Source organism: Balearica regulorum, chromosome 2 (genome assembly GCF_011004875.1).
Source record: "Balearica regulorum gibbericeps isolate bBalReg1 chromosome 2, bBalReg1.pri, whole genome shotgun sequence".
Classification (NCBI taxonomy): domain Eukaryota; kingdom Metazoa; phylum Chordata; class Aves; order Gruiformes; family Gruidae; genus Balearica; species Balearica regulorum.
In genome coordinates, this window is record NC_046185.1 from 122,444,317 (window position 1) to 122,472,244 (window position 27,928).

Sequence of the window (27,928 nt, forward strand, 5' to 3'; positions counted from 1 at the left end):
CGCCGCGGGGATGACGCAGGCGACGGGCGGGCAGGCGGGGGGAGGGAGGAGCCCGTGATGGCCGGTGCCGCCGCCGTCGCGCTGTCCCTCGCTGCGCTGCCGGCCGCCGCCGCCGCTCCTCCGCTGCCAGTTCCCGGCCGCCGCGCCGCCGCCATGGCCGAGGAGGAGACCTCCAGCGAAGGGTGAGTGGAGCGGGCCCGGGGTGACCCTCGTGTGTGTCCGTCCCCCCCTTAGGTGACCTCTGCGCGGGGAGGAAGCCTACAGGGGCGGCCCGGCCAGACCCTGCGGCTACAGGCTTTGCCTGCCCACCTTCTCCCGCCGCTGGCCGGGGTGGGCTCCCGCCTCCCCGAGCGGCCCAGCCGGGGTCCCCGCCCCGCAGCGCCTCCGGTACGGCCGCCCCACCTGCCCCTGTGCGCTCCTGCATCGCCTCGTTGCTCTCTCGGCATACAGCCACGCTGTCTGCCATTTTTCCTGCCGCGCAGACCGCCTTCCTGCTATGGCTTCCTCCTCTATGTATAGATGCGTCCGGGAGATTCTGTCACCAGGTCCGTGCAAGCGCCGTGCCCCTGCTGCTTCACCTTCTGTGTACGAGCTTCGTAGTTCCTGGCCCAGCTGTTGTAATTGCACACCTGCCTGCATGTGTACATACACATTTCGCGATCTTCTTTGCTTTAACATACGTACACGCTCTTACTGCCATCTACCCTTCCTTTGCACCCCAGACTCCATTATATACGGCTGCCCTGTGCTTTTGTGTGCATTTGCAGCTTTACCTGTACATATAAATATCCTATCTTCTCATTCCATCCATTCTATGCGTTCACTTAGATGCAAAGCAGACAGTAAGGCTTGTCAGCCTCTCTACCACTGTATCATCATTCTTCTGTGTAATCCTTGATACAAGTAGGACATGAGAGCACATCTTTAAATTATAAACCTATATGCTGTTGCTCTAACTTTTCTAGTACTGCATGCCTACTTCATCTTCAGCTATCTCCACTAACCTTTTCTTTCCTTTCACTGTGCCAAGGCATTCACATCTACCGAAATAACTCCTCTGGAATAAATTATCCTGCCCCTGTTCTTAACATATATCCCTGATACTTGTTTGTAACTACTTACTCACACCCTCGATATATGACTTCATTATAGCTATTAATCACTCTTCTGCCTGAAATTACATAGTTCCGCACTATATCTTTTGTCTGTGTACATTGAAATGGTTCCATAATAATCAAGGTACTAATCAGTGGTCTGCTCTTCTTCCATTCACATAGTCTTTACTCGTGTGCTTTCTCATACCTTGTCTTTCAGCATATGTTTTATTCAGCTTCCAGTACAGACCCTTCCATTGCCCCCAAATATTTTGTCTGCTCTCCCTTATCCCACTATAGAATAACAATCATCCTATCTCTGAGTCTGTTCACCAAATATGTCTGCTGGTCACATATCTCCCAGTTTGTTCCATCATACTTTATGTTTCTAGTCCGAAAAATACTCTATCAGAAAATATCTAGCTGTGCTCTAGTCATACGTGTGCTTTATCCCTTCTGTCACATGTGTGTATGTGCTTTGTATGCATTGTTTACATTTTTTCTATTTCTCGTTCCTTCACATACCAGGTAGTGTATCTCATTGCTGATTGCCTGGCCCTCAACAACTCATTTCTTGCTTTTTCTTCTCTATCTCCCTTCTCTTATAATTAAGTCTTGTGTTATTTTCAGAAATTCCACTTAAAATTCTTTAGCTACTTGCACGAAAATCATGTTGTACATTCATGACTTCATATCAAGGATGTTACCATTTGCATGTTGTCATGTTATGTGTCTGTTCTGTTCTCTTTCAAAACTACCTGCATTCTCAGTGTTGTTCTCTTTTTAGTCCTTTTCCCAACTTCTGGCTGTTGGTATTTCATCTTAAATATTTTGCTGCTCTGGCAGTTCAATCTGACCAGAACTGGACTATCCATCTTTTCCAAACTCCACGTTATGCCTTTATCACCATATATACGCAGCATTCTCTTTTCAGGTATAAACTTCAAAGGCTTCCCTTTCAAAGTGCTATGCAGTTTTGTCTACTCTGTAACTCTGTGCTCTTCTTCCCTCAAACTTAAAATAGCTTTTAAAAATAATCTTTCCCCCCCGCCACCCCTCCTTCTGCAACATTACCCGTTTGAAACTACAGTCCCTTTCTTGGTTCTGTGCTCTTTCTGACCCGTTCACATTCATAAAATACATGTCATTTGTAAAGCCTCTTGTTCATGGTTTATAGGTTTTCTAAGTAAGAGTCTTAAAATAGCTCTGCCTCGACATGTTTTGTTTGTGTGTTCATTCAGCACATTAGCCTGAACTGTATTAGCTGTCTGGTTTGATCACACGGAGTGCTGAGTGCTCCTGAGGCGATGCCAAGCGCCCTCAACTTTGGTAGCCTGTCGGGATCGCAGGGTTGTAACACTAGATGATCTGGACATAGGGTTAGGAATCGCAGGCTACATTTTCAAAAGGATTGTCACAAGTTCCTCATCATGGTTTACTCAGCTGGATAGCTTTTAAAGGGGGTTGATTTTCAGCATGTCGTCAGTGTCCCCCTTCTGAACAGCCAGGCATTTTGACGTGAAATCTTTTGGAATAAGCCCCCCAATTCACTGAAGACTTCTAAGAACAAAATCTCATCCTTCTTTTCCATGAATTCAGAAAGTGCATTAGCTTTGGTGAAATGTTAGTGCGCCAAGTTGTTAGTGCTTTTATTGGTCTGTTTCTAACAATAGTCAAAATTAACATTTCTTCATCTTTTCAAGTTGAGCAAAGCTTGGTACCCAAAGGAAATTTATAAACAAGTGAAATATATTAAATATTTTTTGATTTAAAACTCCATAGCAGTGAGAGGAAGAGTTACAATATACCATGAAAACCCTGGATTAAATTGTTAGTGACAGATGGATACGAAGAATAAATATGAAGTTCACTTTATTGCTTTGAAAAAAATAGGGTGACTCAACTTGTGATGCAACACTCTGTTTGTTGAAATCTGGTAACTGAGTAAGTGTGGTGAAAACAGTTTAGCAGTGGCTCAGTTACTTTCTAGATCTCAGCTGAAAGATACTCATGACATTGTCCTGACTTTGAATGAGAAGGTTAACTAAACGAATGTTTTTGTCTTCATCATGGAAGGGATTGCTTGGTTAACATGTCACCTGCTAACGATTGCCAAACTTCTTCACAGCCTTGGACCTTCTCTGCATGAGCTTTAGATGTTGACTTCTGCCTGTGAGGCAAACAGCCTGGCATAAGCCTTTTGCCAGTATTGAATTCACTTAGATTTGCTCTGGATTCAGCAGGACTGCTTATGGCTTATAATATAACTGGTAATAGCAGCTACTAAATCTGTGTGTGACTTTGGGTATATTCTAGGTTTTTTAGAGCCTACTGGGGGCTAATAGGCCCAGTTAGAGACCTGCCCCTCCAAAAGGGACAGTGTCTGTGCCAGGAGGATCTCTGACTTTTCTGAACTTTTATGGGAGAATCTGAACAACTTTTCCAACTGATAAATTATTAAAACATTTTTCTTTTCAGTCTTACATAGTGGTTTATTAAGATTGTTGAGGAAATTTTAATTCTCGTGTTTCATAACTTTTGAGTATTTACTTGCAACTCTGACATTCTTCAGGATAGGTTTTTGTACATGATTTGTACTGACAGCCAGAGAGAAGAGGGCATGGGAGGAAAGGTGAGCCTCTGTGCTTGCATTGGCTCTGAAAGATCCAGCTGAGAAGCTCAACAGCAGGAGAAAGGTCAGTGGAGAAGAGAGATTTGTGAGTCAGTGAAGCTGTGTAAGGGAATGAGGGCAGTCTGGAATAAGGTTAAGAGGGTGAAAGAGGAGGATTTTAAGTGACACCAAGAAAACATGGTGAGGAATGGCGGAGGGGGAAGGTGCTCTGAGTTGTGATATAAAACTCAGGATCATAGGAGACTACAAAAGGAGGGAAGATACAGGCATAAAAATGCATTCTGTAACAAAAGATGCAAGAACGTTGAGAAAGTCCACTGCAATGAGGGGGAAAAAAAAGAAATTGAATGGGTTAGTGCTAGCAGACTATTGTAGAATTTTTTTTTCTTGATTAAATTTAGTAAGTGTCATAATGACACTAAAGGCTTATTAATTATATCGTACCTTTCCATCAGGGGGCATTTGATGCAGTGGCTTTTTAGACCCATTTAACTTCTTACTTATTTTTAAGACTACTTACACTTCCTTGACATCTAAAGCATTTGTAGTGTAAGGATGTACACAAAACAGTCTGCTGTGAAAAAGGTTGTGCGCTTCTTAGGTTTTCCAAGAAGTGGAAAGGAGGCTAGGTAGCCCAAAATGTTGAATACTAGTTCTGGAGGTTTGACATAGGTAACTATTAGTCACCATAGGTGACTATGATAAGCTGTTCTAATGATCTGCAGTGAAATAACCCGTCGTCAGCATGTATTCACACTCAAGTACAAGTGGGGTTTGTGTATAGTATGATTGGAGCTAAGGGAAATAATCATGTGCTTTAGATAGTCCTTTATCTATGTTCTTATACGGCTCCTTATGGAAAAATGAAAACATCCGTCTCCTATTTAAGTTGTGATCTAAATTGTGCATAATGCACAATGGAGTATAAACAAAAGATAAGCAGGATAGAGCGTGGGTGGGCAGTGGTGCGGATTTATGAGAGGTGCCTGTTACATGTGTGTTGTGTTCTTGTCCTGTTTGATGGAACTTGGGGACAGTCTGCAATGCAGGCCTCTGTCATGGTAGGTAGGAGAAGGCTGACAAATAGGGTTTAAGTGAGGTTGAGGTTATGCAATATCTGAAGGGCAGCAGGAGTGTGTCAGCAGGTGGATGAATAAAATGATAGTAGAAAGTTACATAACAACTGAAAGGCGCCAAGAGGAAATTTTCTTTTTCTTTATTTTAATTATGCTTTTCTTCACAAATTCTTAATGCAATGTGCAACGCGTTGTTTGTAAAACCACTTAACAGTTGTGGCAATGCCACGTTCTATCAGATGTGAGTTTACTGTGGAGGAGGCAGAAGGAGGTAGGTCCTCAGTGCTACCTAACCTGGATGTTACACACGTGATCTCTGTCACAAGGTTGAGTAGTTTTACTGGGACTGTGCAGCTCCCCCCTTTCCTCTCCTCTGCATCTTTTATCTCTGTATTCTGTATTCTCCCATACCTGACCTGTAGTTGCTAATACAATTTTTCTCTCGGTTGTGTTTGATTTTAGCTTTTAAATCCAAATATAAAATAATAGGTCCTTAGAAGAGACGGAAGAAGATAACTGAGGGCTTGTTTAGCTGCTTACTATTAAAGTTACTAGCCCATAAAGTTTTTAAGGGGAAATGCTTAGAGAGTGTGTTGTCAGTTCGGTAGGAACAGTGTTTCTGAAAGCTTGTTAGAATTAATTAGTTCTCTGCTCTGTAGTATATTTATGGCCTGACTTGAACCTGACTGTGGAGAAGACTTTGTGACATTTTGAAGGATGGTAGGACACTGCCCTTGTTTGTAGATTTGGAAGCTATATAGCAGTGAACAGTAATAGGAATAAGTAATAGCTGTACGACCACACGCATTGTCTCTTCATTATTGTACACATGCTTAATAGTTTCTTGCACTGGGTGCTAACACAGTACTTTGTAAGCAGTATGAGCGTTACAGGTTGCAGGCTTAGGTGACAACGCATGGATAAACTTCATTCTTGTGGTGTGTACTGAAAAAGGACGTGCCCTGGAATGGATGCCTTTGGGTTTAGCTAGGAAGAGGATGGAAGAAATGGCAAAAACATATCAAAAAGGACACACATGGATTAAAAAACAAACAAAAAAGGAAAGGCAATACTGGGAGACAGAGAAGAAAACAGGAACGGGGCTGCAATGATGCAAGGTATAGAGCGAGGTGTACCTATGGCTGAGGTTCAGCATAGGAGGGAGCAAAATTGTAGGTCCTCTCCACTATGTGAATGCTCAAATCAATTTAAATAAAATGATAAACTTCAGTAGTACTAAAATAGCCAGAAAATGCTCATTGGTTATGGATTCACATTCATTATTTACATTCTCAGGTTAATTTTGGTCAGCGATAGTCCTATGTAGCACTGCTAATATAGAGACAGCAATAAAATTTGCTTCTGAATTTTTAGATTAATTCTGATGTTGAATGTTTTGAATACAGAGTTCAAGATGCAGTAAGGACATGAGGAATGCATTGTTTTTGCCTCTGACCTAGTGTGGCAATATTCAGCAATAACTTATCATGGGCTTTTTGTTGGAAAGGGGCTGATGTACATTACACTTCCTAGAAATATGATGAGAGTTTTTCAAAACATTCTATTTTAATGTTACTGAGGCATCCAGGAGTTTCACAACATCTAATTGTATGGAGCATCTTGGCTTGAAACTCATCTAAACAGAACCTTATAGGCAGTGTTATGATGTCATCTGGGGAAAAAAAATTGGTTTCCTTTTTAACCCATTCACAGCAATTTCATACATATTTTTTGTCACCGCATGAAAATGGTGAACAGACATTTGTTAAAGGCTTGAGGTTTTTTGTTTCCATACCATATTCCTAATTCTTGCTTCTGGGTCTTGCCTCTTCAGTATGCTCCTCAAGGTCTTTCCCTGAGATTACAACATTTTTTGTCTTTTCATGTAATGATTATGAAGTGGAACATGGAGTATTTTTCTTCTCATGATGTTTATCTGCAACTGCCAGAGCCTAATTTTTGTCCTAAGAACAGCTCATTCAAATTGTTGTTGTGGTTACGTCCTCTGACTTCTACTGTACACGCAGAAGCTCCGCCCCTGGATATACAGCCTTTGCAACAATAGTTACTGTACATAGATTGTGTATGCTTGAATGATTCTGACTGTATTCATTACTCTCAGAAAACTGAGGCACTAAAAACCATGCTGCACTTTGGTGTCAGGAATGAAGGACTACGAGGACTCCTAAAATTGGTTGTGCTCTTAAAGTTCTCATGAAACCATATCCTGAGCCTTGTTCCTGAGACATCCCTGGCCAGTTAAATCCAGACTGACTGAGGTCATGGTTATATGTGACTGTCTGTCAGTGGCAGCTCTGACTTAAAAGCTTGCCGGCCTCCACCTTGCTGCACTAGTCTTTTTTTCCACCTTGTTAGCCCATAGGTCTGCTGGTTAACTGGCTTCTCTGGTAGCTGGCTCTCCATAGTTATCTGGTTTAAAAAGTCATGTCTTTTAAAGCTGAATTATTTCACAGAGCTGATAGAGCAGCCACAAAATAATTGAATTGGCAAAATGGAGGGAATAGTAACCTTTTAGATCTGATCTGCTCCGCTGGTGGTGAGGGTGGCCTGAGATTCAGGCATTACATCAGCCAGTTCACCACATACGGACACCAGGAGGAATAAAAATGCAGAAGTAGGGTGCCTCTCAGAGTCGGACTAACACACAGACTTCTCTGTGTGTTTTATCCTTCTCATTTTAAAAATTGGCTTTCCTTGACTTAACAGACTAACATTGAATATTAACTCCAGTCAACTACTTCTGTCAAAGGTTTAAGTCTAATTATTTGCTGCATCTTGTTCTCAGTTTCATGCAGAGCATGTTGCTTTCACATGATAAACATATTTTTCTAATTTCCTAAACTTTCCAAATTTAATTAGGAAAATTGAGTCCTCTTTCATGCTAATCAGTAATGCATTCTGTCATATTCAATTAAATGTGTTTCGCTTTATAGTTTTTACTTCATTTTATAGTGAATAAAATCTCACTGTCATATATTCTTTGAATAGAAGGAGCATTAATCTTGGTCTTTAAGAATGTATTTTATTTACTTCTTTACATTAAAATTTCTTCCACCCCAGCTTTCCCTCACAGCAAGATTTCTGCTTTATATTACTACCAAGGTTGAATGTGTCATTTTCTTGGATTTTAAATGATTACAATTGTTGAAATGCTAAAAAGGCTGCTGGCTTGTCTGAAACCATATAGGAGAACTTGAACCTGTTCATAAAATTAAAATCACAATGATTAAGTGACATGCTAATTTTAGTGATACTACCTTATGCGTTTTAAAATTCTTATTGCTACTAGCCATTTAATATTGTGTTACCAAACAGAAAAATGTTATAAAATTTGATTCAGAGATATGCAATTCCGATATATAATAATTTAAAAACTTTCTTGAGTTGAAAGTAGTTGTCACTTCTGTATCTCCTCAAGTTTACCTTTCAATTTACTGGAGTTTTAGAAACATGTTTTGTTGTTCTTTCACACACTGGTTTGAAATAGGTTTATTGCATTTTTCTCCAAAGTAATTTTTTTCCGCAGTGATTTGTTAAACAACCTACATTCAAGAGAAATTCTCCTGGGAGTAAATAGAGAACAGGATGGAACTTGAATATAGTGAATGCTAGGAAGAAAAACATTTTTCTTTACTTAAATAGTAGAAGTTTTGTAATGGTAGCATTGCTGGTAAATGTTAACAAAGAAGCATTAATTCTTGCCGTAATCAGTCATGAACAGCAGTCAGTATTCTGGTGTTGCAGGCCATTAAATTAATGAAATGAGAAAGGGAAAGTTTCTTTTAATTTAACTCTATTAGCCAGATGTAAACCTGCTACTTTTCTCTGACATTTTGACACACAAACTCCTATTTGATTGTCATCCTTGACTGTTTCTTTTGCTTTGTATTGTTTCAGGTTATTACCTGTAAAGTTGAAATTTAGCAACCAAAAATAGAATTTGCTCTGAAAACTTGGTGGTGTTGACCATGGAAGAAAACACATCCTACCTCTTAGGCTGTGTGTAGGCTACTGCTCATGCTGAGGAAAATGCAGAAAATGTTCAGTAAACAGACTTATTTATACTGTTCCTCTTCAAAAAAAAAAAAAAAAAAGATGAAGAAAAATAAGATAATGAAAAGGTAAAAGGGTATCTCTAGTTATTTCACTTAAGCATCCATCCTCCATACAAAATCCTATGTTAACTATAGAGTGTTCTTGGAGCATTATAGTAATACAATTTTACTTTTAAAATGAGCACTTTGCCCTAAATTTGGTATGTTGACCCTTGTCCCATTATGAATACCTGATGCTCCTTTTCACTCCTTCCGTTTAGCCCATTCTTAGTATTTCTAAAACAATTGAAAGGGCTGACTTGCTTTTCCCTGTGGGTAGTCACTCTGTTCTTTTAATTATTGATCTCTTTTGAGTGTTGCTTATGGGTTAATGATAATATTTATGTATTTAGGGTTTGTTTCGATAAAATGCTGAGCACTATAACCTCAATTCAGCAGAACACTTCAATGAAGTACAATGTTTAAGTGTTTTTATGTGATGGCATTACGTGAGACATTGGAAGAGTAAGCCTTACTTATGCTTATCATATTTAGATTTCAACACATTGGCAGTTCTGAATTCCTTTGCTAGCACAGTACTTCAAAAATACTTTATGTGTAAACAAGATGGGAGAATCTGAGCTGTCTTTCCATTAGCTTACCCTTGTTTTTCTGTTACAGTGCAAGATTCTGCTAATTTGGGGCTAGCTTGAATTGGTGGGTGTTCATAACTGCCATGCCAGCTGGATGGCCCTGAAAATCACAGTGCCATTCCTCTTGGTGCTGGGCAGAAACAATACAACGAATTCTCTGCATTAATTTGATTTTGTTTCCTTCCTTCTAAATAGCTGGAATTAATTCTGAGAGTCTGGAGAAGAAAGGGTTAGGGTTTTTGAAAGATCAGCTTGATTCTAATAAGATTTAAGGGTAAAGCTTGAAATGGTTTACCAGTGAGTTCACTCAGTGTTTCAGCTTTCTAAGTTTTTAAGCTTGTTCCCTAGCTAAAACCTTGGTAGTTTGCCACATTGTCTAAACAAATTCAGTTAAAAATATTAAATATGTTTATTTGCTGAGAGCAAGACAAAAACAGATGTGCAGCTATGTTGCTCGTACATTCAGTTACATTCCTGTAATCCTTTGCATGTGAGTTATTGTGTAATTGTATACCCTGAGCTCTGGCTTCCCTACGGATGTCATTTTTAAGTCCAAATAATCTTCACTCCCTCAGTGGGTCAGCAATTTTTGACAAATCGTCATATATCAAATGGCGCTGCTTTAATTTACTCTGATTTAGTGGAGTTCTGCTGCTTACAGGTTTTTTGTTTTGCTTTTTTTGGCCACACGGGCTTTGCATAGACTATTACAGCTAGCTCTACAATGGTGGTGTACATGGGCAAATAACCTCTGGAAGTGTTTAAGGCCGGGTTGGATGAGGCTTTGGGCAACCTGGTCTAGTGGAGGGTGTCCCTGCCCATGGCAGGGGGGTTGGAACTAGATGATCTTTGAGATGCCTTCCAACCCAAACCATTCTATGATTTGTATGGTAGAGCTTCATTTTTTAAATCCCACATTATAAGCCAGAAATGAGATGGACTATTCAGCTGTTTGAGTGCATACCTCAGTGTTACAATGGATGTTTTCAATTCTTCAGTATTATCTAAGCTTTCATGAGCTTTTTGTGAAGTATGTCAAATTTGTAACTGGCTACAGATCCATCATTTGTCTTCAATGTAATTAATTCTCACCAAGCTAAATAGGATTAATCTAGCTAACAGAATGGTAGTATCTGAGTTAACTATTTGTTCTTCATCCAATTTGACCTAATTAGTGGAGGTGGATGGGTGGGTCAGGTTCACTATGCCTCTGCCTCTACTTGATTCTCAGTTCTTTTGAAAGTTACCCTTGGGCAATTTAAGCTGTGCTGTGACAAGTTCTTGATTCAAATTAATGTTCAAGCAGCTAAGGAAAAGCAATATTATCCTTAGTTACATTTTACACAACTTCCGATTAATCTTTGCTCCGTAGATATCTAAAGATAGTCATCATTATTTATTTTTAAACAGTTATTATTTATTATTTTTATCCTTTCTTAGGCTTTGACCCAAGGAAACAGGACACTTGCTCCAGCCAGCCAACATGTTAGGTCCTACTGATTATTGCTTATTTTAGCATGGATGTGCACACTGATTTATGTTATGCATGGCCACAAACAAATATACAGGTTAAATTGCACTAGTTATGTGCCTTGGTAATTTGACTTGGAACACCCATATGTACAATCAGTAAAAAAATGATAGAAATTTGGGCTGTCAGTTGCCAGATTTATTTCACACTTTTTGATACAGCGATCAGCTAAGCCCAATGGATTTCTTAACTCCTCAAAATACAAGATTCCACTGTTGACTTTTCTTTTTGTAAAAATAAAGATGGAAACAGAGTGTCTGAGAAGTGGTGGGTGATGAGAGCAGAGTGGGGTCTGTCTCTTCTGGCAGTGGGTAGCTCACTTAGAATGTGAGACTTCTGCTGAAATCTTTAGTTTTCTTTCATATCTTATCTCCATTGCTAGTGAGCACACTGTCTTGAAAGGTCCGTTGCTTCTTTTTTGACATTAAATAGCTCTTTTAACTTTATATCACAGAAATAAAAATGATAGGCCATGTAAGTAATCGACATTCTTGTGTGCATTGAGAAGGCACATTTAGCACAGATGTACAAAAGAAATGATACAGCCACATTCTAGTCTTGCAAAGCTATCAGAGAAATTATTCAAATAGATTACATAGTTAATTGTTCTCCACACAAGGAAAACATCTAGCAATGCGGTAAATAGTTTTTGGAGGGAGGGCAACCAAAGGATTAAATCTTGAATATAGGTAACTAAATATTTTCTTTCTAAAATAACTTTTCTAGAAAGTGATCACTTTTTTTGACAGAAAGCTTTGTTCACTTGCTCTTTTAGTTCAGCAAGTACAGAATGACTGAATTGCAAACATAATTTTTATTTTAAGCATTCCAACTTTCTGACTGTCAAGCTATGTGTATGTCATGTCTCTTCTGAATGGAAATCTCAGTATTTACAAACAGTACTGCTAACTAACAAGAGAAACATCTATGTTACAACTTTCCTGTTCTGATACAATTTCCTAAATATTTTTCCTGAGTATCCAGGTGTCTCCCTAAGACTGGGAAATAAAAATCTGGGACTGTGAACTGTAGATTTCTTTTTTATTTCATTGTGGTCATATCTCCGCACTGTCTTCATGTTGACAAGTTGCAGCTGTACATGTCTCTAAAAATAATTGAAAAAAAATGTTTAAAGAAATTTCTTTGCTAAATCACTGGATTTGCCAAGAAGAAACATTTCATGTAGTTTTGGCTTGGGGGAAATAGTGACTGGGTCTTGTGCTTCTGACCTAAGAGTTATGCTCAACTAGGCATTTTCATTCATAACTAGCAGAAAGTTTGGCTCAGAAGGGTGGTGACATAGCTATTGTTTAATAATTTACCGGAGTAATTCATAACATTGGACACAATTAGTGATATTGTTAATATCAGATTTCACAGTTATTTGCTGGTGAAATTGCTTTTGGCTGGTGCCAGCTATAACCTTTTAAAAATCTTAGTTTTAAATAAATGGTAGATTAACATGGAAGCAAGCCACTTGGATGCCCATTCCTGTAAGATGCTGAGCTCTTCATTTCTTAGATTGCGTGAGAACATGGCATGGAAGGACATACAGCCATCCCTTCCCAGTCCCTCAATACACCATTGTAACGATTCCCACAGTCTGGTGGTTCAGGAAGGTTGTTTACAGAACAGCCAGACATCAGTGTGTTTCTCAGAAGAGTAAATAATACCAAATAGCAGCGGGCATGGGTGATTGGATGATTAATCCTTTTTGATCAGGTATGTTTTGGGGTGGGTTTTTTTCCTTGATATTCCCCAATATGTTTCTATGAATCTGAACAGTGCTGCTTGCAATTGCATTGTGCATCCCCCAAAAACCTTCTGTGTTGTGTCATAAACTTAAGTAGCTATGCAGCTAGAGCAGCTCAGCCCCTTAAAAAGGTGGGGAGAAGGTCCTTTGGATAAAGAACTTGGGGGGCCAGATCTCTAATTTGTTATCGCTGTATTGTGTACACTCTGAAAAATTGGACATTAGTAACCTTATAGTCTCTTAACATTAATTGTTGTATGACTAATCCTCGCAGCATTCAGTCCTGAAAATACTGTAATGAACTGGGAAGCAGTTCAGTGTAGGAAAAAAGTGCTAAAGTAAGTAAGTTGACTGTGAATTTGGTGAACATATCCTCTTCCCTTTGAGGAATGGTCTGGGGTCCTACAGTAGCAGCCTTTGCACTGATAGTCTGAGCCACTTCAAAAACAGGTGAGAGAGGGAGAAAGAGGATTCCATCTTGAAAACAAGGGATAAATGAGCACCTGGGAAGAGCCGTACCCAATTGCTGTGTCCTTTGAAGCACTGTCGGTGAGGCAATGCTGCTAGCTGAGTCATTCCCCCTGCTCTCATGGTCAAGCTAGTACTACCAAGATAGTAACTGACAGCTGGAAAAGCAGCTTCTGTTGGGGCAATTGAAATTGCTGTTTTGTTTTCCTCTGGGACTCTGTTTCTAAGTTGGTAATGAAGGCCCTAGTTCTTTGCTTTGCTAGAACAAACGTGCTTATTTGTCACTTTTTAAATTTATCTAGTGTATGAATCAGTTCAGGTTAGGCTGGTGAACGCGTGGTTTATTGCTTTTTTGGAACTAGTAGGTTCATGCAGGGTAATGTGTGTGCAGGCAGACATCCAAGGGAACTTGAGAGGTCGCTGGAAACCCCGATGCTTGTGTTATATATCCTGCCAGGCTTGTCGGGTTGGCATGAGGGCCGATATCTCCAGGTTCTCAGAAGAAGCCTGCTCTGACGGAGATAGATCAGTACACTCTGATAAGGAACACACAGTGGAGAAACAGTGCGCCGTTTGAAGAATGCCACTGATCACGATACCACTTGATAAAAATCAGGAGCAAGTGAATTCCCTCCCACTGTGCACTCCTGCTCTGCACAACATGTAATTTACATGGGCTCTTTTAGGAAGAGCAGCAAAAGAAATGTCTTCAAAGTATCAAATGGTGCAAAAAATTACCATCTTGCTCAAGAAATTTTTGTTCTGTATTGCTGTTGTAGGTTAGGATGGTTATTCAGCTGGCTTCCTGCCTGGTGTCCCACATCACTCCTACACCTTAAAGAGGCAGAAGACAAAATGCTAAAATGTAAGTCTTTGGTTTTTAATAAGATTTATAGCTATAACTAGATTTGCTGTAAATTTACATTCAATGTAATCAAAGTTTTTGAATATGGCTTTTATACTGTGATGAAATAAACAGGTTTAGAATTAGATTTTCATTGTTCCCTTATTTAGATATTTGATTTTAGGCTCTCTCCTTTGAAAGGGAGCTCCTATTTAAAACTGGTTTCTGTAGAATGTACTTCGTATTTTACCAGGCATGTCTAGCAACATCATTTTTTCCCACTCTTTCTTCAGGTATTGCAAGCACATACAATAAACGATATGTGTATATATCTAACGGAAATAAAATATGGACAGTGACATTCTCTCCGGACCTTTCACATAAAACTCCACTTGTTCTCCTGCATGGGTTTGGAGGAGGTGTGGGACTGTGGGCTCTCAATTTTGAAGATCTCTGTGAGAACAGGACCGTTCATGCTTTCGACCTCTTGGGATTTGGACATAGCAGTAGACCACACTTTGACACTGATGCTCGGGAAGCAGAAAATCAGTTTGTGGAATCCATAGAAGAATGGAGAAAGGAGGTGGGGTTAGAAAAAATGATTTTACTTGGACACAACCTTGGTGGATTCCTGGCTGCTGCTTACTCATTGAAATACCCATCAAGGTATGTGAAAATAAAGGAATGAAGGACTTCTTTTCTCTATTTGACTAGTGATTTTAACCCAGATTTTGTTTCATCAGGTTCTTTATAGATTATCTTTAAGTAAATGATTGTGCTGATTTAAAGAAACTTGGTAGTGAATTCTAAGCCCAAAGTATTAATTGTATGGTTTCTTTCCAGATGAATAGAAATAAATTGATATGGTAAACATGCTTTTCTGTGTACTTTTCTGTACCTCTTTGCTTTTGTTCAGAACCCCCTTGCTATGTTACAAGGCAAAATAACAAAGATCATATTTATGGGTGAATGTTTTGTGATATCTCTGATCAAACATAGGTTTGTGAAGGGAAAATAGGCCTGTTTCTGCCAAACTTCCCATTATTGTGGATAACACTGAAACTTCTGAACATAATTCCCCAAGGTAATTTATGCCTATACGCTAGCAGTCGGCCTGGTGCCAGCATGATGATATAAAAATTGTTTTAGTGACTCTTTTTTGATTTAAATTGTCTGTACGTCACTTCGTATTTCTTCTGTGCAAAACACCCCAGCTGCAACAGTCCTGTAATTGTATTTCATTAGCATTTTCTGCACCACATTGTGGCTAACAGCTAATCCATTTTTTCCCCTTAAAGTGAAAATTTGTCTTTTTTTTTTTTATATAGTCTGGTTATATAGCCCCTGGTGAGCTAGGATCCCACCAACTGAGGTAATTCCTGTATCCAAAAAGGACTTTTGTTTAGGTACACATAGTAGACTCCTGTGAAAAACTGTGTATAAGTTTAGCTTTCCACATCATGTGGCAGATTCTATATTATACAAAACATATCTTATTCTTTTATATTCACATTGATTTATACCATATACATTTCTTTGTCTCTCAGTTGGAGATTTTAAAATTAATTCATACATCATTTTTTCCTAAAACACTTTACCTCTGTCTTTCCAAGTGGATGACAGCTGACACATGCGACTGGAAATGATGTGTGAAAGTAGGTGTGTGTCTAAATCCAGAATTGCAATGAAGAAATGCAATCCTCTGCTCTAGGGATGTAAACCTGTTATCCTTTTGGGCATAAAGGAACTTTGAGCTAACTACAGTTAGTTTCTAGTAGGGATCACTTACAAATTTCTTACCCCTTCTTCTGAAGTGTATCTATAAATGACGCTATCCCATCCTTGTGGGATGGGATATTGTTTCTGCCCCCTGCTGACTTACAGCAAAACCGACATTTTATGTTTTCATGCCTTGCTGTGCTTAAGTTGGGGTTAATTAATTTGAGGGTGGTTTAGTTTGTGCTGTCACATTACTAATGTTTCCCTGAAATTAACACCATCAAAATAGCAAATTGACGAGTAGGATCTTAAGACAGCATTGAATCAAGTGATAAACATAGCACAGCTTTCAGCCAGATTATCTAACAATGCATTAGAGGCTTAAAGGATTCTGGATACATATTGTTAGGAAAGTAGATCTGTCTCTCCAAGCTTAGATGATCCGTTAATTTACTACGTTGTACTGAAGTTGTTCGTGGGACAACTGAGGTTACTAATCCAAAAAGATTCCCGTTTAGAATATTCCCAGGTCGTGGTGGGTCATGATTTTCAAATACTGCAACTTCTGGACTACTACTTTTGGAATTATTCTCACGGTCAACTTCCTGTTATCCTGAATTATGTTTTAGGCTTGATTACCAAAAGGAGGAATGCCAAATAGGAAGGAAAGTATTAAGAAAGGAAACGTGAAAAAAAAACCCTTACTCTATTTTTATTCATGTGTTTGCTGTGTTATGTTTAATGCCATAGTTTGTGCACAGAATGTGTGGCTGTCCTGAACAGCTCCTCCTTGCTTGCACTTCTGAGCCTCTAATCTCCCGTGCTTGGTTTGTGTAGTTAAATTCTACCCAGTCCTCTCTTACCGTTGGCATGTGCTGCTGTGTGCAAATGCGCTCATGGCTGAGCTGACAGCCAAGAGACATCTTTGTGAGCTTAATCCTTTTCAACCCCTCATTTCAAGTACAGATTTTTGGTTTCCCAACTGATTATAGTCCGGAAATAGCCTTTGGAATCACTTCTGACATCGTTTTAGGCACTAAGAACTCTGCTGTGTTAAATATCTAATCTCATGGCTTTGAAAGAGAAGGAAGTCATGAAGAAGAAAGTAAAGATGATGTGGCTTGCATGGGAAATCACCTTAAACATGCAAAACTATAGTTAAGAGTCACTTTTTCAGAAATCGGCAGTATCTAGGACATTTAGAGTAGGTGTTGTTATGGGATTAAAGAGAAATGGACGATTCCAGTCTACCAAGATGAAATAGATTTTTTGCTTGAGGGGGACTCGCAGCATGAAGTGATTGATAGTTGTATGTGCTGGAGACTCCTACTATGCTCTCTATACTGAGATTCCTTTGACTAACCGTTTTATGAATTGTCTCTGTTGTTTCTTTCATGAGCTAAAATCGATAAATTTAGAAAACTGCTAATTTTGCTCTGCCTCTCTCAGTTCAAATTTTACTTTGATAAGATGATTTTTCAGATAAATTGTATCTCTTCTTACAACAGAGATCTTAGATGGCTTGAAAAAGACAGACTTTTAGCAAGTTTACTTAAATGAAACAGATGCAATTAATCTTGTTTTCTCTCCAGTTAAACTGTTTCTCCAAATAATATTGACTGAGCATATGGATTAGGCTATTTTTAAAAATAGAAGCAAGACTGGCCTTTTTCTCCTGTGTGTATGACAGTGGGTATCTGTTGAATACTGAGTTTATCTTTGTGACATGAGCTTCCAAGTTTCTGGTGTTCAGATGTATGATTAGTTGCAATTCAGTCTCTCTCTAATTAGCAATCGAAAGCAAAACCATTGATGAATCAGACACTAGGTAATAAGCCACTATGATAACAGTGACTAAGCCAGGTTTCATAGTCCACAGATAGCACATTTCCGTTGTACGTGGTCAAAGAAAAAAAATAACATACTCTAAACCTCTGAATCTTTTTTGCCAACAGGGTCAAACATCTTATCTTAGTGGAGCCATGGGGTTTTCCAGAGCGGCCTGACAACGCTGAACACGAAAGACCAATTCCAATCTGGATCAAAGCACTAGGAGCTATATTGAGTCCATTTAATCCATTAGCTGGGCTGAGGATAGCAGGACCCTTTGGTGAGTTTTAGCTATTCTTAAATACCATTTCTGTTTTCATTAAACATAAACATGGGGCAGATATCCCATTAACATAAGCTTTGTTGCAAGCCCATATTACCCACAGAGAAAAGAGTTGGAGGAGAGGGTGGGAGGGGTTGAGGAAAGACAAAGTCTTTAGGACAAGAGGGCAAGCTCTTCCTACTAGAAATACTAGTATGATAGTTTATAGCAAGCTATGTTATATTATTGTAGGCTACAATTATAGTGAGTCAGATTATGTGGACACCTGTTGGGGAAGCCTGACGAAGAGGCATGAACGCGAAAAGGTTTTTTTTCTGGTTGCCTCCAGTCACAGTCCATTTAGTTTCTCTTCCAACTGCAGTTTGATGGACAAACAGGATTTCCAAATTTGGTTAACATTAGAAGGCAGTCTCTCATAAACTCATTTGTCTTTGGCCTGAGTTTAGAGAAGTTAAATTGAAACTGTGCTCTTTCCATTAGCCATTTTCTTATTACTCTAGCAAATTTCATGGGTCTCATTGATGTCCTGCATTATAATGGCAGTCTATCCTTCACATTTCTATGTTTCTTCAACAGCCCTGATGGGATGTTAGATAAGCTCTATATACCCTACTATTAGGACTAGGTAGGGATGACTAAAACTACTACGGTTTTAGTTTATGTGGGGAGAAGGGTGTGATCAAATCTTAAATTCATCATATGTATTCCTTCTAGAAGGGAAAGAGGTTATCTGTCTGTACTACAGGAGTATCTACTGGAGAGGCTTGGAAACAGATACCCTTCAGGCCCCTCACAAGTTACAATTAACTCATCTCTTCATCATTTTTAGTATTCAGTCTGAAGATAAACTAGTGACGCTTCTAGGCTTTGTTTACATTTAAACCACATCTGTTTCCTAAATCTCTTTCTATAAAATATGTGTTTTAATACGCTGATCTATTTGGTTGTTTTCAGAAGTGTGACAAAATAAGCTTTTCAGACAAATAATGTGTTTTGTACAAACAGATTTTTTTTAAAGTAAAATGCTAATTCAGTTAACAAAACAACCTGAAGCATATTGAGTGATAAGCACTGATTTAATGCCTTTTATCCAGTAACGAATGCGTGCATAAATCAATCCACGTGGAATAGTTCAAAGCCAAAGTTGTCTCCCTTAGCAGGCAAGTGCAGTCAAAACCATGCTGCAGAAACAGACTCTGTCTTGGCAAGGTGTCCCCAATCTAGCCTCGCTTATAGGTTGCTGTGGAGGGCAGTGCTTTTCAAAATTTTTCATTCATTTCTCACTCCATGTGTTAAAAAAGTTTTCCATCATCAAGTTAATGTGTAATTCTTGACAGGTGAAGCATAGTTCTTAGAGAAGGGTAAGTTTAAACACTGAGCTGTGAGGTAGGCGTCAAACCCAACCTGATGAAGGCACCGAACCAAATCTAGGTTTCCTTTGACATGCACGTGTGCTTAAGCTGCTGGATGGACATAGTGCTCTGATCCTCACTATAGTTGCTCTTGTTCAAAGGTGTGAGTTAGGCACTAAAATGTGAGTCAGGTTCTTTGGCATATCATGATGGTATCACATGGATATTTAATCAGACCCACAGGCAGATACTTAAACCTGGGAGAGAGACAGAATTGAGAGAGATCTTTTTCTTTGAGTGGTTTCCAGTTAGTTGATTTGCATGTTTTCCTTCATTTAACTGGAACAGTCACCCAGGAGGCTCATAGTATAGGAGTTTCAGTGCTTCAATTGGATTTGTGAATTTCATTTCTAGAGCTGAATGCCTGAAAATTCCTCAGGACAACAGTAATGTCACTGTGACCACACCCTTTTTGTGAAACTCAAGAGTCTTCAATATTACTGTTTCGTTCAGCATTTCCATAGACACTATGGAAAACATCAGCCAGAAAATTGAGGATGTCTTCAATAAACATTATGAGAATGAACCAGTGTGATTTCATTCCAAAATTTGTTCCAAGGTGCCTTGACTCCTTGTTTAACTCTCCCCTTTAAATTCTCAGGGAAGGAGAATGGTTTTGCATTTGGAACCCACAGACAAAACACTTTTTATCAAAACAGAAAGTGAATTCTAAAGTTTTTTAGTTTTCAGTCTCCTAGTTATTGGAAATGGGAACATTGTGGCCTCTACACTGATAGCAGGGGAAGACGCAGAATTAGTCTCTTTTTTCCAGGTACTCTTATTCCAAGCCAGCTGTATCATTTGTGTTCAAGAAAACTCCAAACAGACAGAAAAAGACAGAAGTCCAGCAATTGAACTCTCTATAGAGAAAATACAAGCATCAGAGCAAATTTCAGAATGTTTGCAAAATCTTCATCACTTCTGGACTTAGATCACTGTTTCATAAGGGAATTCTATTCTCTTGCACTGTATTAGTTTTCTAAATTGATTTAAAACATACATAAGGGCACGTTGCAGTAGTCTAATCTCAAGGTTACAAAAGCATAGATCACTGTGACAAGGTCTACGTAAATAGTACCAGGCCTTTGGCCAGGGACAGGTGGGAAGAAGTGACATCACAGTTGCACAGATTAACAACAATATTTTCAGTTGATAAACCCTAGTGGTAAACTGTGAGCCTATCTCTTCAGGGATGAATAATATTCTTAGACTAAGATTAGCCTGTGGTGTGGCTCTTGTCCCAAAGATCTGTCTGGTCAACTAGAAGAGGCTTCTTTCTTTAAAAAGTGATTCAGGATGGGAGCTTAATGTTAGAAAGCCTGAACTGGCCCCTGAAGGAACCCGTTTCTCTGCTCTGGCTGTTAAGAGAGCATGGGGGCAATAGCTTTAAATCCTAGGTTAAATCTCTTAATTTATACCATTTCTTGTGTCTTATACTCGTAAAGATTTCTATACCTGTTTTTCAACATAGACTTCTGTTCTTTCAGCTAAACACTAGTTAGATGAACTAGCTTCAGAAGATGACTGTTCTGTAAAAGGAGACCACAGACTTGTATCTAAGGAAAAATAGCCCAGCTTTTTCAACAGTGCCTTCTGATTCTGAAAGGTGCGGATGCTTTTGGCCCACCTAGTGCTGCCAGAGCAAGGAAAAAGACAGCGTTGGTATCATGTGTGACTAAACTGGTGGCAAAAAGATCCTCTGCTTAGTCCTTTTGCTGTCCCTTGTATGCGTTTCTTCTGTTGCTGCAGTGGCCCTTCTCAAACAGTCCCCATAAGTATTCAGCAGGGATTGAATTGCCCCTCTTCTGGTGCAGCATAAAATCCTTTAGAATATTTGTGTTTCATTCCTGTTTGGTCTAATGCCATCATGTTTTCCGAAGACATGCAAGTGGTGAAACAAAACATTGGTTTAGAAGTCATGAAGCTTAGCCACAAGTTTCAAGGGAATGTGTTTGGGAGTTCATAATGAAAAGCGTTAGGCAATCTGATAAAGTTGTGTGTGCTAATTCCTCCTCTGATAGCGTTTTCTGTTTTAACAGGATTAAGCCTTGTTCAGCGTTTAAGACCAGATTTCAAGCGAAAATATTCATCAATGTTTGATGATAATACTGTGGCTGAATATATCTATCACTGCAATGTACAGTCACCCAGGTGAGTATGAGTTTCCCCGTGTATGTTTTAAAGTCTGTTGTTCAGTTACTGAGTGCCTGCTACTCCCTCCAATGGCCACGGCAAGAGTGCACATCCTTTTTTTTTCTTTTTTTTTTTTAAATTGTAACATTTATTGTATTAATTGAAGAAAAAATAGCATAGCACTTTTTCTGAATTCCAGGAACTGAAAAATGTAAAAGCTATCCTAATTCTGTATTTCTTTTAAACTACCTGTGTATTAATTCTGAGAGAGTTTGGGCACTAATTTTTAATAAAATATTGTTACATTGTTTTAATTTGTAAAGAATTTCTTGAAAAACTTTAAAAATAAGGCATTTCATTCTTTTACGTGTTATCTCTCAGTACTGTAAAAACATAGGCTCTTTCTGTTGAAAATCACATGCAAACCTCGAAAACCTATGTTTCTTCATAGTAAAAAATCCCAGCCTCATGTATTATTGCACACTGTGTTACCAAAAGACACAGATACTTCCTATTTAGAGAAAAAGCAGATCTAATGGAAATTTAATGCTTTTTACCCTTTTTGAATGACTTGAAGTGGTGAAACAGCTTTCAAGAACATGACTATTCCCTATGGATGGGCAAAAAGGCCGATGCTGCAACGGATTCCACTAATGGATCAAGACATTCCTATCACTGTGGTCTATGGAGCACGTTCATGTATAGACGGCAATTCTGGCAGCACTATCCAGTCTCTGAGACCAAATTCGTATGTGAAGACAATAGTAAGTTGACTTCTAAAGCAGTTGTTTGTTTATTGTATGGATTTGTTTAAATTGTATGCATGGTTTTTATACCAACTGTGGAAATACTGGCCCTCGGATTTAATTCTGGGGTAATAACTTCCAATTTCTGTAACAGAGAGAGAGAGAAAAGAAGTGTTAGATCAGAGAAAACTGAGACAAAAGAGTATTGAGTTCCCAGAATAAGAAGGAAACGCACTGTAGCACTAGAAGATGAATTAGATCTTTGAGCAAGGTCATTCATCTGCTCTACAAAATATTTTACTCTGCAGTGTGCTAACAGAAGTAATTTGTGAGGCCACTAGTAAGTATCCAGGGTGTTGTCTGTGTTTTAAACTGCAGCAGTCTTAGTATCTGCATATATGTATGACACAGTGAGGAGGCTCTCATAAACTGTTCTAATCTGTCCGTATAATGCTTTTGTTTCTCTGACAGGAGAATGGTTTGCACCTGGTGCTTAGGTTCTTGTAAGCAGGTTTCTTTAAGTCATTAAAATAATACTTAGTGTTGTCTTCCTAACTAATACATTCTTGTTTAGAAATATCATAGAATCATAGAATGGTTTGGGTTGGAAGGGACCTCAAAGATCATCTAGTTCCAACCCCCCTGCCATAGGCAGGAACACCCTCCACTAGACCACGTTGCCCAAAGCCTCATCCAACCTGGTCTTAAACACTTGCAGGGATGGGGCATCCACAACCTCTTTGGGCAACCTGTTCCAGTGCCTCACCACCCTCACAGTAAAGAATTTATTTCTAACATCTAATCTAAATCGACCCTCATGGTCATGATGGCATCATCATTTAAAATGTGCATACTTGCAACTTGATAAGAATGTGCACACTGTATTTTTTTGTTGATTTCTATAAAAACCAAACGAATTTAAAAGTACTCTGCACGTATTGTCACATCAGTCAGCCGTGATAATTGAATATGCATATATGTTACAACGCTATGAGGTGATAAAATGTTTGAATACACCAGCTGTCGTGTTACTGATGTCTAGATCTCTCTGGACAGAAGCGAACAATATGTGATGTCAATAGTATACTACGACAAGTCATTCAAATGAAATTTTATAATCTTGATATAGCTGACATCAGAGCTGGAACTCGGGGAAAAGATACCGTTATTGAACTGTTTACATGTGTTAAAGAGCACAAATGCGTTTCATAAATGTTGACAGTCGGACTGAAAGTGCCACTGAACTGCATATCGAGAGAGAAAGTTGTAACAAAAAGTCACGGTTCACAAATGTACAACAGATTGCTAGGCTAAGCAATTCAGGCAGATTTTTCCCATCTGGTCAATGGGTTGTAGAAGGGACTGCGGAAAACTTTATTGTATTCCAGGTTAAAATTTTGTCAAGCCAAATACAGATTCTAAAAGGTAAATTGGAGTGGTAGAAATTATAGGGACATTTGAAAAACCATAGGAGGGAAAGGGCTGAGGGTGAGACATGAACTGGCAGTACCATCCTTGGTGAAATGCACAGAGGTTCTGGGGTTTTATTATGTGTGCTTATTTCTAATTGATTTTTATTTTGAGTTTGTGGGGGTGTTTCACACAATAACATAGCTATACTTTTATGGGCTTCAATTAGAGACTTAAGAGGGAGTGTTTTAATGGAGGGAAAAACAGATTTAAATACAGATAAATCTTGGACTGATTATAAAATGGAAAGAAAATAGGTTAAGTACCTTTATTGTACACTCTGCTGATGGCTTGCTTCATACCAGTTTTGGCAGAGAATGATAAATTATAGAAATAGGGTAACTACCCTGTGTGTGGTTACTTAAAACCCTTGATTTTGTTACATAGTTGCTCTGAAATAATCTAGGTCACAAATGTGGGGTTTCCCCCCCATATATTGCATCATTTGGATTGTACTTGTCCCTGCTTAATATAGCAGTCGTTAATTCAGAGTTGAAATCTGCTTCCACAAGTCTAGAAAATCCACAGCAATTTAAGCTTCTGAGTTCTTAATCATGTATCCTAGTACTCTGTTGAGTCTCCTCCACATCACTTTTATCATAAGAGAATACAAATGACTTGCTGCTCTCTCTAATGCAAACACAGAGCTAAATAGAGAACTATTTGAATAGGGAATGAAGATGGACCAGAAGTTTGATACGTAAAGCACGTTCTCCTGAGTTTGTTTTGCAGTGACTTGTGTCCGCATCAAATGGTGGTTTTTTCCAACAAGGTGTGCAGTCGAATAAGCAGTAGTTTTACCCTCTTTTCCTGTGTAGCAAAGTTTCTTCAACAGGTCAAACAAGCTTTCGTTCTTCCGTACGTTTACAGTGCTTTTCAGGCTGTATGATACCACCTCCTGGCAGCAAATGTGCTAACTCCATTAACGCAGGCTGGGTCCAAGAGATCAGTTCCAGTTTTGAAATTTTTCTTTCTTTCTTTCAAGTCAGGTTCTTCACGTATCCCAGTATTTACTTATTTGCTTATTACATTCTTGCGATTTTTGACCTGTTTCTTCACCTTTATCCTCTAGGCTATCCTTGGTGCAGGTCATTATGTGTATGCCGATCAACCCGAAGACTTCAATCAGAAAGTGAAAGATATCTGTGATTCTGTGGACTGACTGCCTCCTGTTCCTCAGAAAGTCATGCCGTAGATAGTATTTAATACCAGTACTCTCTAGGAAATCACTAAAGAATGCAGAGCTAATGGAACAGGCTCTGTTTGCACACTGTTTCTTCTAAGAAGCCATTTGCACACTTAAACCACTGAGTGCCTTTTTCTGGGGGGGGGGGAATAGGGAGATTTGAAGCAAACTTTGTACAGCTTTGTTTGAGATTGATCTTTAGATTATTGGCCTGTCATGTATGAAATTACATGTAACTTGTTAAACTGGAGTTTTCTTCAAAATTTAATTGAATTTTGCACATGTTGAACTCTCTAAAAATGCTGAATTCTCCACTAACACAGATAATTGTATCGATATAGATACAATATATAAAATGCAATTTGGTTTCTTTATAAACATTCATATTTTTAGTTGATGTTTCATAGCAAGAATATGAAAATGCTCATGTGTTTTATTTTTGGAATCCAGAACTCCATACGCAATATTTTAAGAGGGTCTATTATTTTTTTTAATTGGAGAGATAACTTATGAAGCTGATTTTTAGGAGTGGGACAGGGCCAAAATATTGAGCAGCATCTGTCACTGAAATATGTGTGTTAGTTTGTAAGAAATTGGGGCTCAATATTAGGAAATCTTTCTTCTGTTGGATTTTATTTCCATTTATCACAAAGCATCTTTTTCCATCCGTGCAACTTTTACGGAAGGCTCAGCTTGTAAGAGTCGATGATGTCACCAGCACTCATGCTTCCTTAAATATCTTGATATGTAGATTACAGTGATTTAAAATACAGAAGATGGCTTGGTAGTTACTCCATCTATTTTTAACACTTTACCACAAGATTTGTTGCTAGCCTAAACCTAACAATCGTAGATAAATTAACAAGGTTTTGATTAGGGCTAGGAAATGACCATCTGGGTAGTGAGCATAATTCCTAGGTAGAAAACCTAGTCCGCTTTTTAGTAAATTCAGTGCAGAGGAGAGGCAGAGGGAGAATATTGATGTTCTCTGATTGGGAACTACAACAGGTTAGTGTATTTTAGTTAACATGCAGCCTCCTTATAGGAAGGATTATCACTGGAATGAACAATACCACTGTAACAAATTATATGTTTTGGAGCTTCTTTATATAATTATATATTTTAATTGAGTATCTCAGTATCAGAGATAATCCGATCTCTGCATCTTTTTGAAATCGTAGTTGACGTTAGTTCAAAAACTAACTTTTTGACGTTAGTTCTTCACATGCATAGTAAATTATATTAAGCAAAATACTTTGTCACTTTAAAGCCAAATTATGTGGTGGTTTGTTTTTTAACAAGTTTACATAAAACTATTGATCTACTTTTGAATATTAAATTGACTACTGAAGACTTCTTGATACTTTTATACCTGGAGAATTTGAATTAATGATAGCACCAGCTTAAAGCTTGAGTAGAATTCTGTGCACTTTTTTTTCCTCAAGTTAAGGAATTGTTGCACATATTTGTGATGTGGAAGGCAAAGATACCTCCAATATTCAAGAAATACTCTGATTATGTTCTCAGCCAAACGTCTCTCTCTTTCTAAAGGAGATATTTATCTATATGGTGCTATGTAAACATCAGTCTTTGTGACTGCCTTGACTGGTAGCACTTAATATCTAACAAGCTAAAGATTTTAATTAAAATTAACTATTGAATTAACTTAATTTTTCAATTAGCAGATGCCAAAATTTTAAACAAAATTTTAGGTTACTTGCTAAAATCTTGAATTCAAAATTGAAAATCAGAATATCAATTATATTTCTGAATATAAGCTATAAATCAGTCATGCCACCATTTAGGTGGATGCCTTCAGTACCTATTTTTCACCATTTTCAGTGTCGAATTTGTATTTTTCAGCCTAAACAGCTGTTTTAATTGTAAAAACCTAATGCAAAAATATATTCTGAGTCTCCTCCAAATAGCAAAAGCTGAAACAAACCCTTGGTATTTTCAGATAGCACTTACTGATGGGAATTCTATATTCCACATCAAAAGATGGAAGTAGAGGTAAAAATTGCACATTGAATGTGAATATTGTTTTAAATATCCCTTGCTTTTTCAGCTTATTGTACTAATAAGACTTATTGCTTAAGTTTTGCACAATTAAAAAAAAATCTTAAATGTTATGTTTGATTAACATTAAGACAAGATGTTGCTTTTGTACAAACTGTGTGTAATTAAGCTCTGGAAATCAAGAGTAATTAATAAGTTGAGCTAAACCATCCAAAATACATTAAAAATACGGTAATATTTATTTTCAAATGTCTCAATGTTCTTAGGTTTTCTTGTATTTAACTGAAACTGGTAAGCATTTGTCAACAAGTAGCTGCGAGCTCAGAATGCTGGTTGTATATACGAAGAAAATGTTTGTTGGTTATCTTCCAGGCAGTATTAGATACTTCTGTGAAGGTCAAGATGGAATTGTGAGTATTCTATTGTGTGCAACATAACCCAGTAAAGTTACTTTAATAAACATCATAAGAGGTGCTGAACAGAAAATGGATGGCACATACTGGAAAGACTTGGCAGTTAGACCTTTTGTGAGCAAACACTGTCTAGGAATAAGCTCGGTTCCTCCAGAGGTTCTGTTTCAGTGCGATGACCAGTTGCTTAAATGTACTGCGGCGAGCACTGAACACCGATGTTGCTATTTTTATTACAGTGCTATAAAATAAGACAAGAATCACAGGCATAAAGGCATCCAAGATCTATCCTGTTCTAGCATCAAAATGAAGACAGCTGTGTACCAGAGGCTAGGGCATAAAAAAAAAGAATCCAAAATATTAATAAAAATCCAAGATTAACTGTCTAAGTCTCCAGGACACGCTCTTCTTCCTGAGGTTGTGGTGATAAAATTTTATTAAAGTAACTTAGTAATATTTTGTTTGCATGGCTGAGTTCATCTTGTTACTTATTGAACCCTGTCAGATTAGATTTTAGTTCTGAAAAACTGATTTTCAGAGAAGTAATTTATTGATAAGACTCTATAATAAAACATTCACAACCATCACAAGAAGGTCCCCGTTTGTATCTGATT

General features: G+C 38.3%; 1 protein-coding gene across 3 annotated transcripts; it reads left to right on the plus strand.

Moving 5' to 3' along the window:
- Positions 1-20: 20 nt before the first annotated feature.
- ABHD5 (abhydrolase domain containing 5, lysophosphatidic acid acyltransferase) lies at positions 21-27,907 on the plus strand. 3 transcript variants are annotated; one of them, XM_075745719.1, is made up of 8 exons: positions 66-182; positions 3,667-3,726; positions 14,042-14,127; positions 14,400-14,772; positions 17,781-17,935; positions 21,390-21,501; positions 22,061-22,247; positions 24,772-27,907. In XM_075745719.1, exons 3-8 carry the CDS (start codon positions 14,118-14,120, stop codon positions 24,859-24,861), a joined length of 927 nt encoding a protein of 308 aa, XP_075601834.1. In that variant the 5' UTR covers positions 66-182; positions 3,667-3,726; positions 14,042-14,117; the 3' UTR covers positions 24,862-27,907. The 3 variants fall into 3 exon arrangements, with proteins under 3 accessions (XP_075601832.1, XP_075601834.1, XP_075601833.1); XM_075745717.1 differs by lacking the exon at positions 3,667-3,726 and having other exon boundaries at positions 21-182; XM_075745718.1 differs by lacking the exons at positions 66-182; positions 3,667-3,726 and adding an exon at positions 407-545.
- The last annotated feature ends 21 nt before the right edge of the window (positions 27,908-27,928 follow it).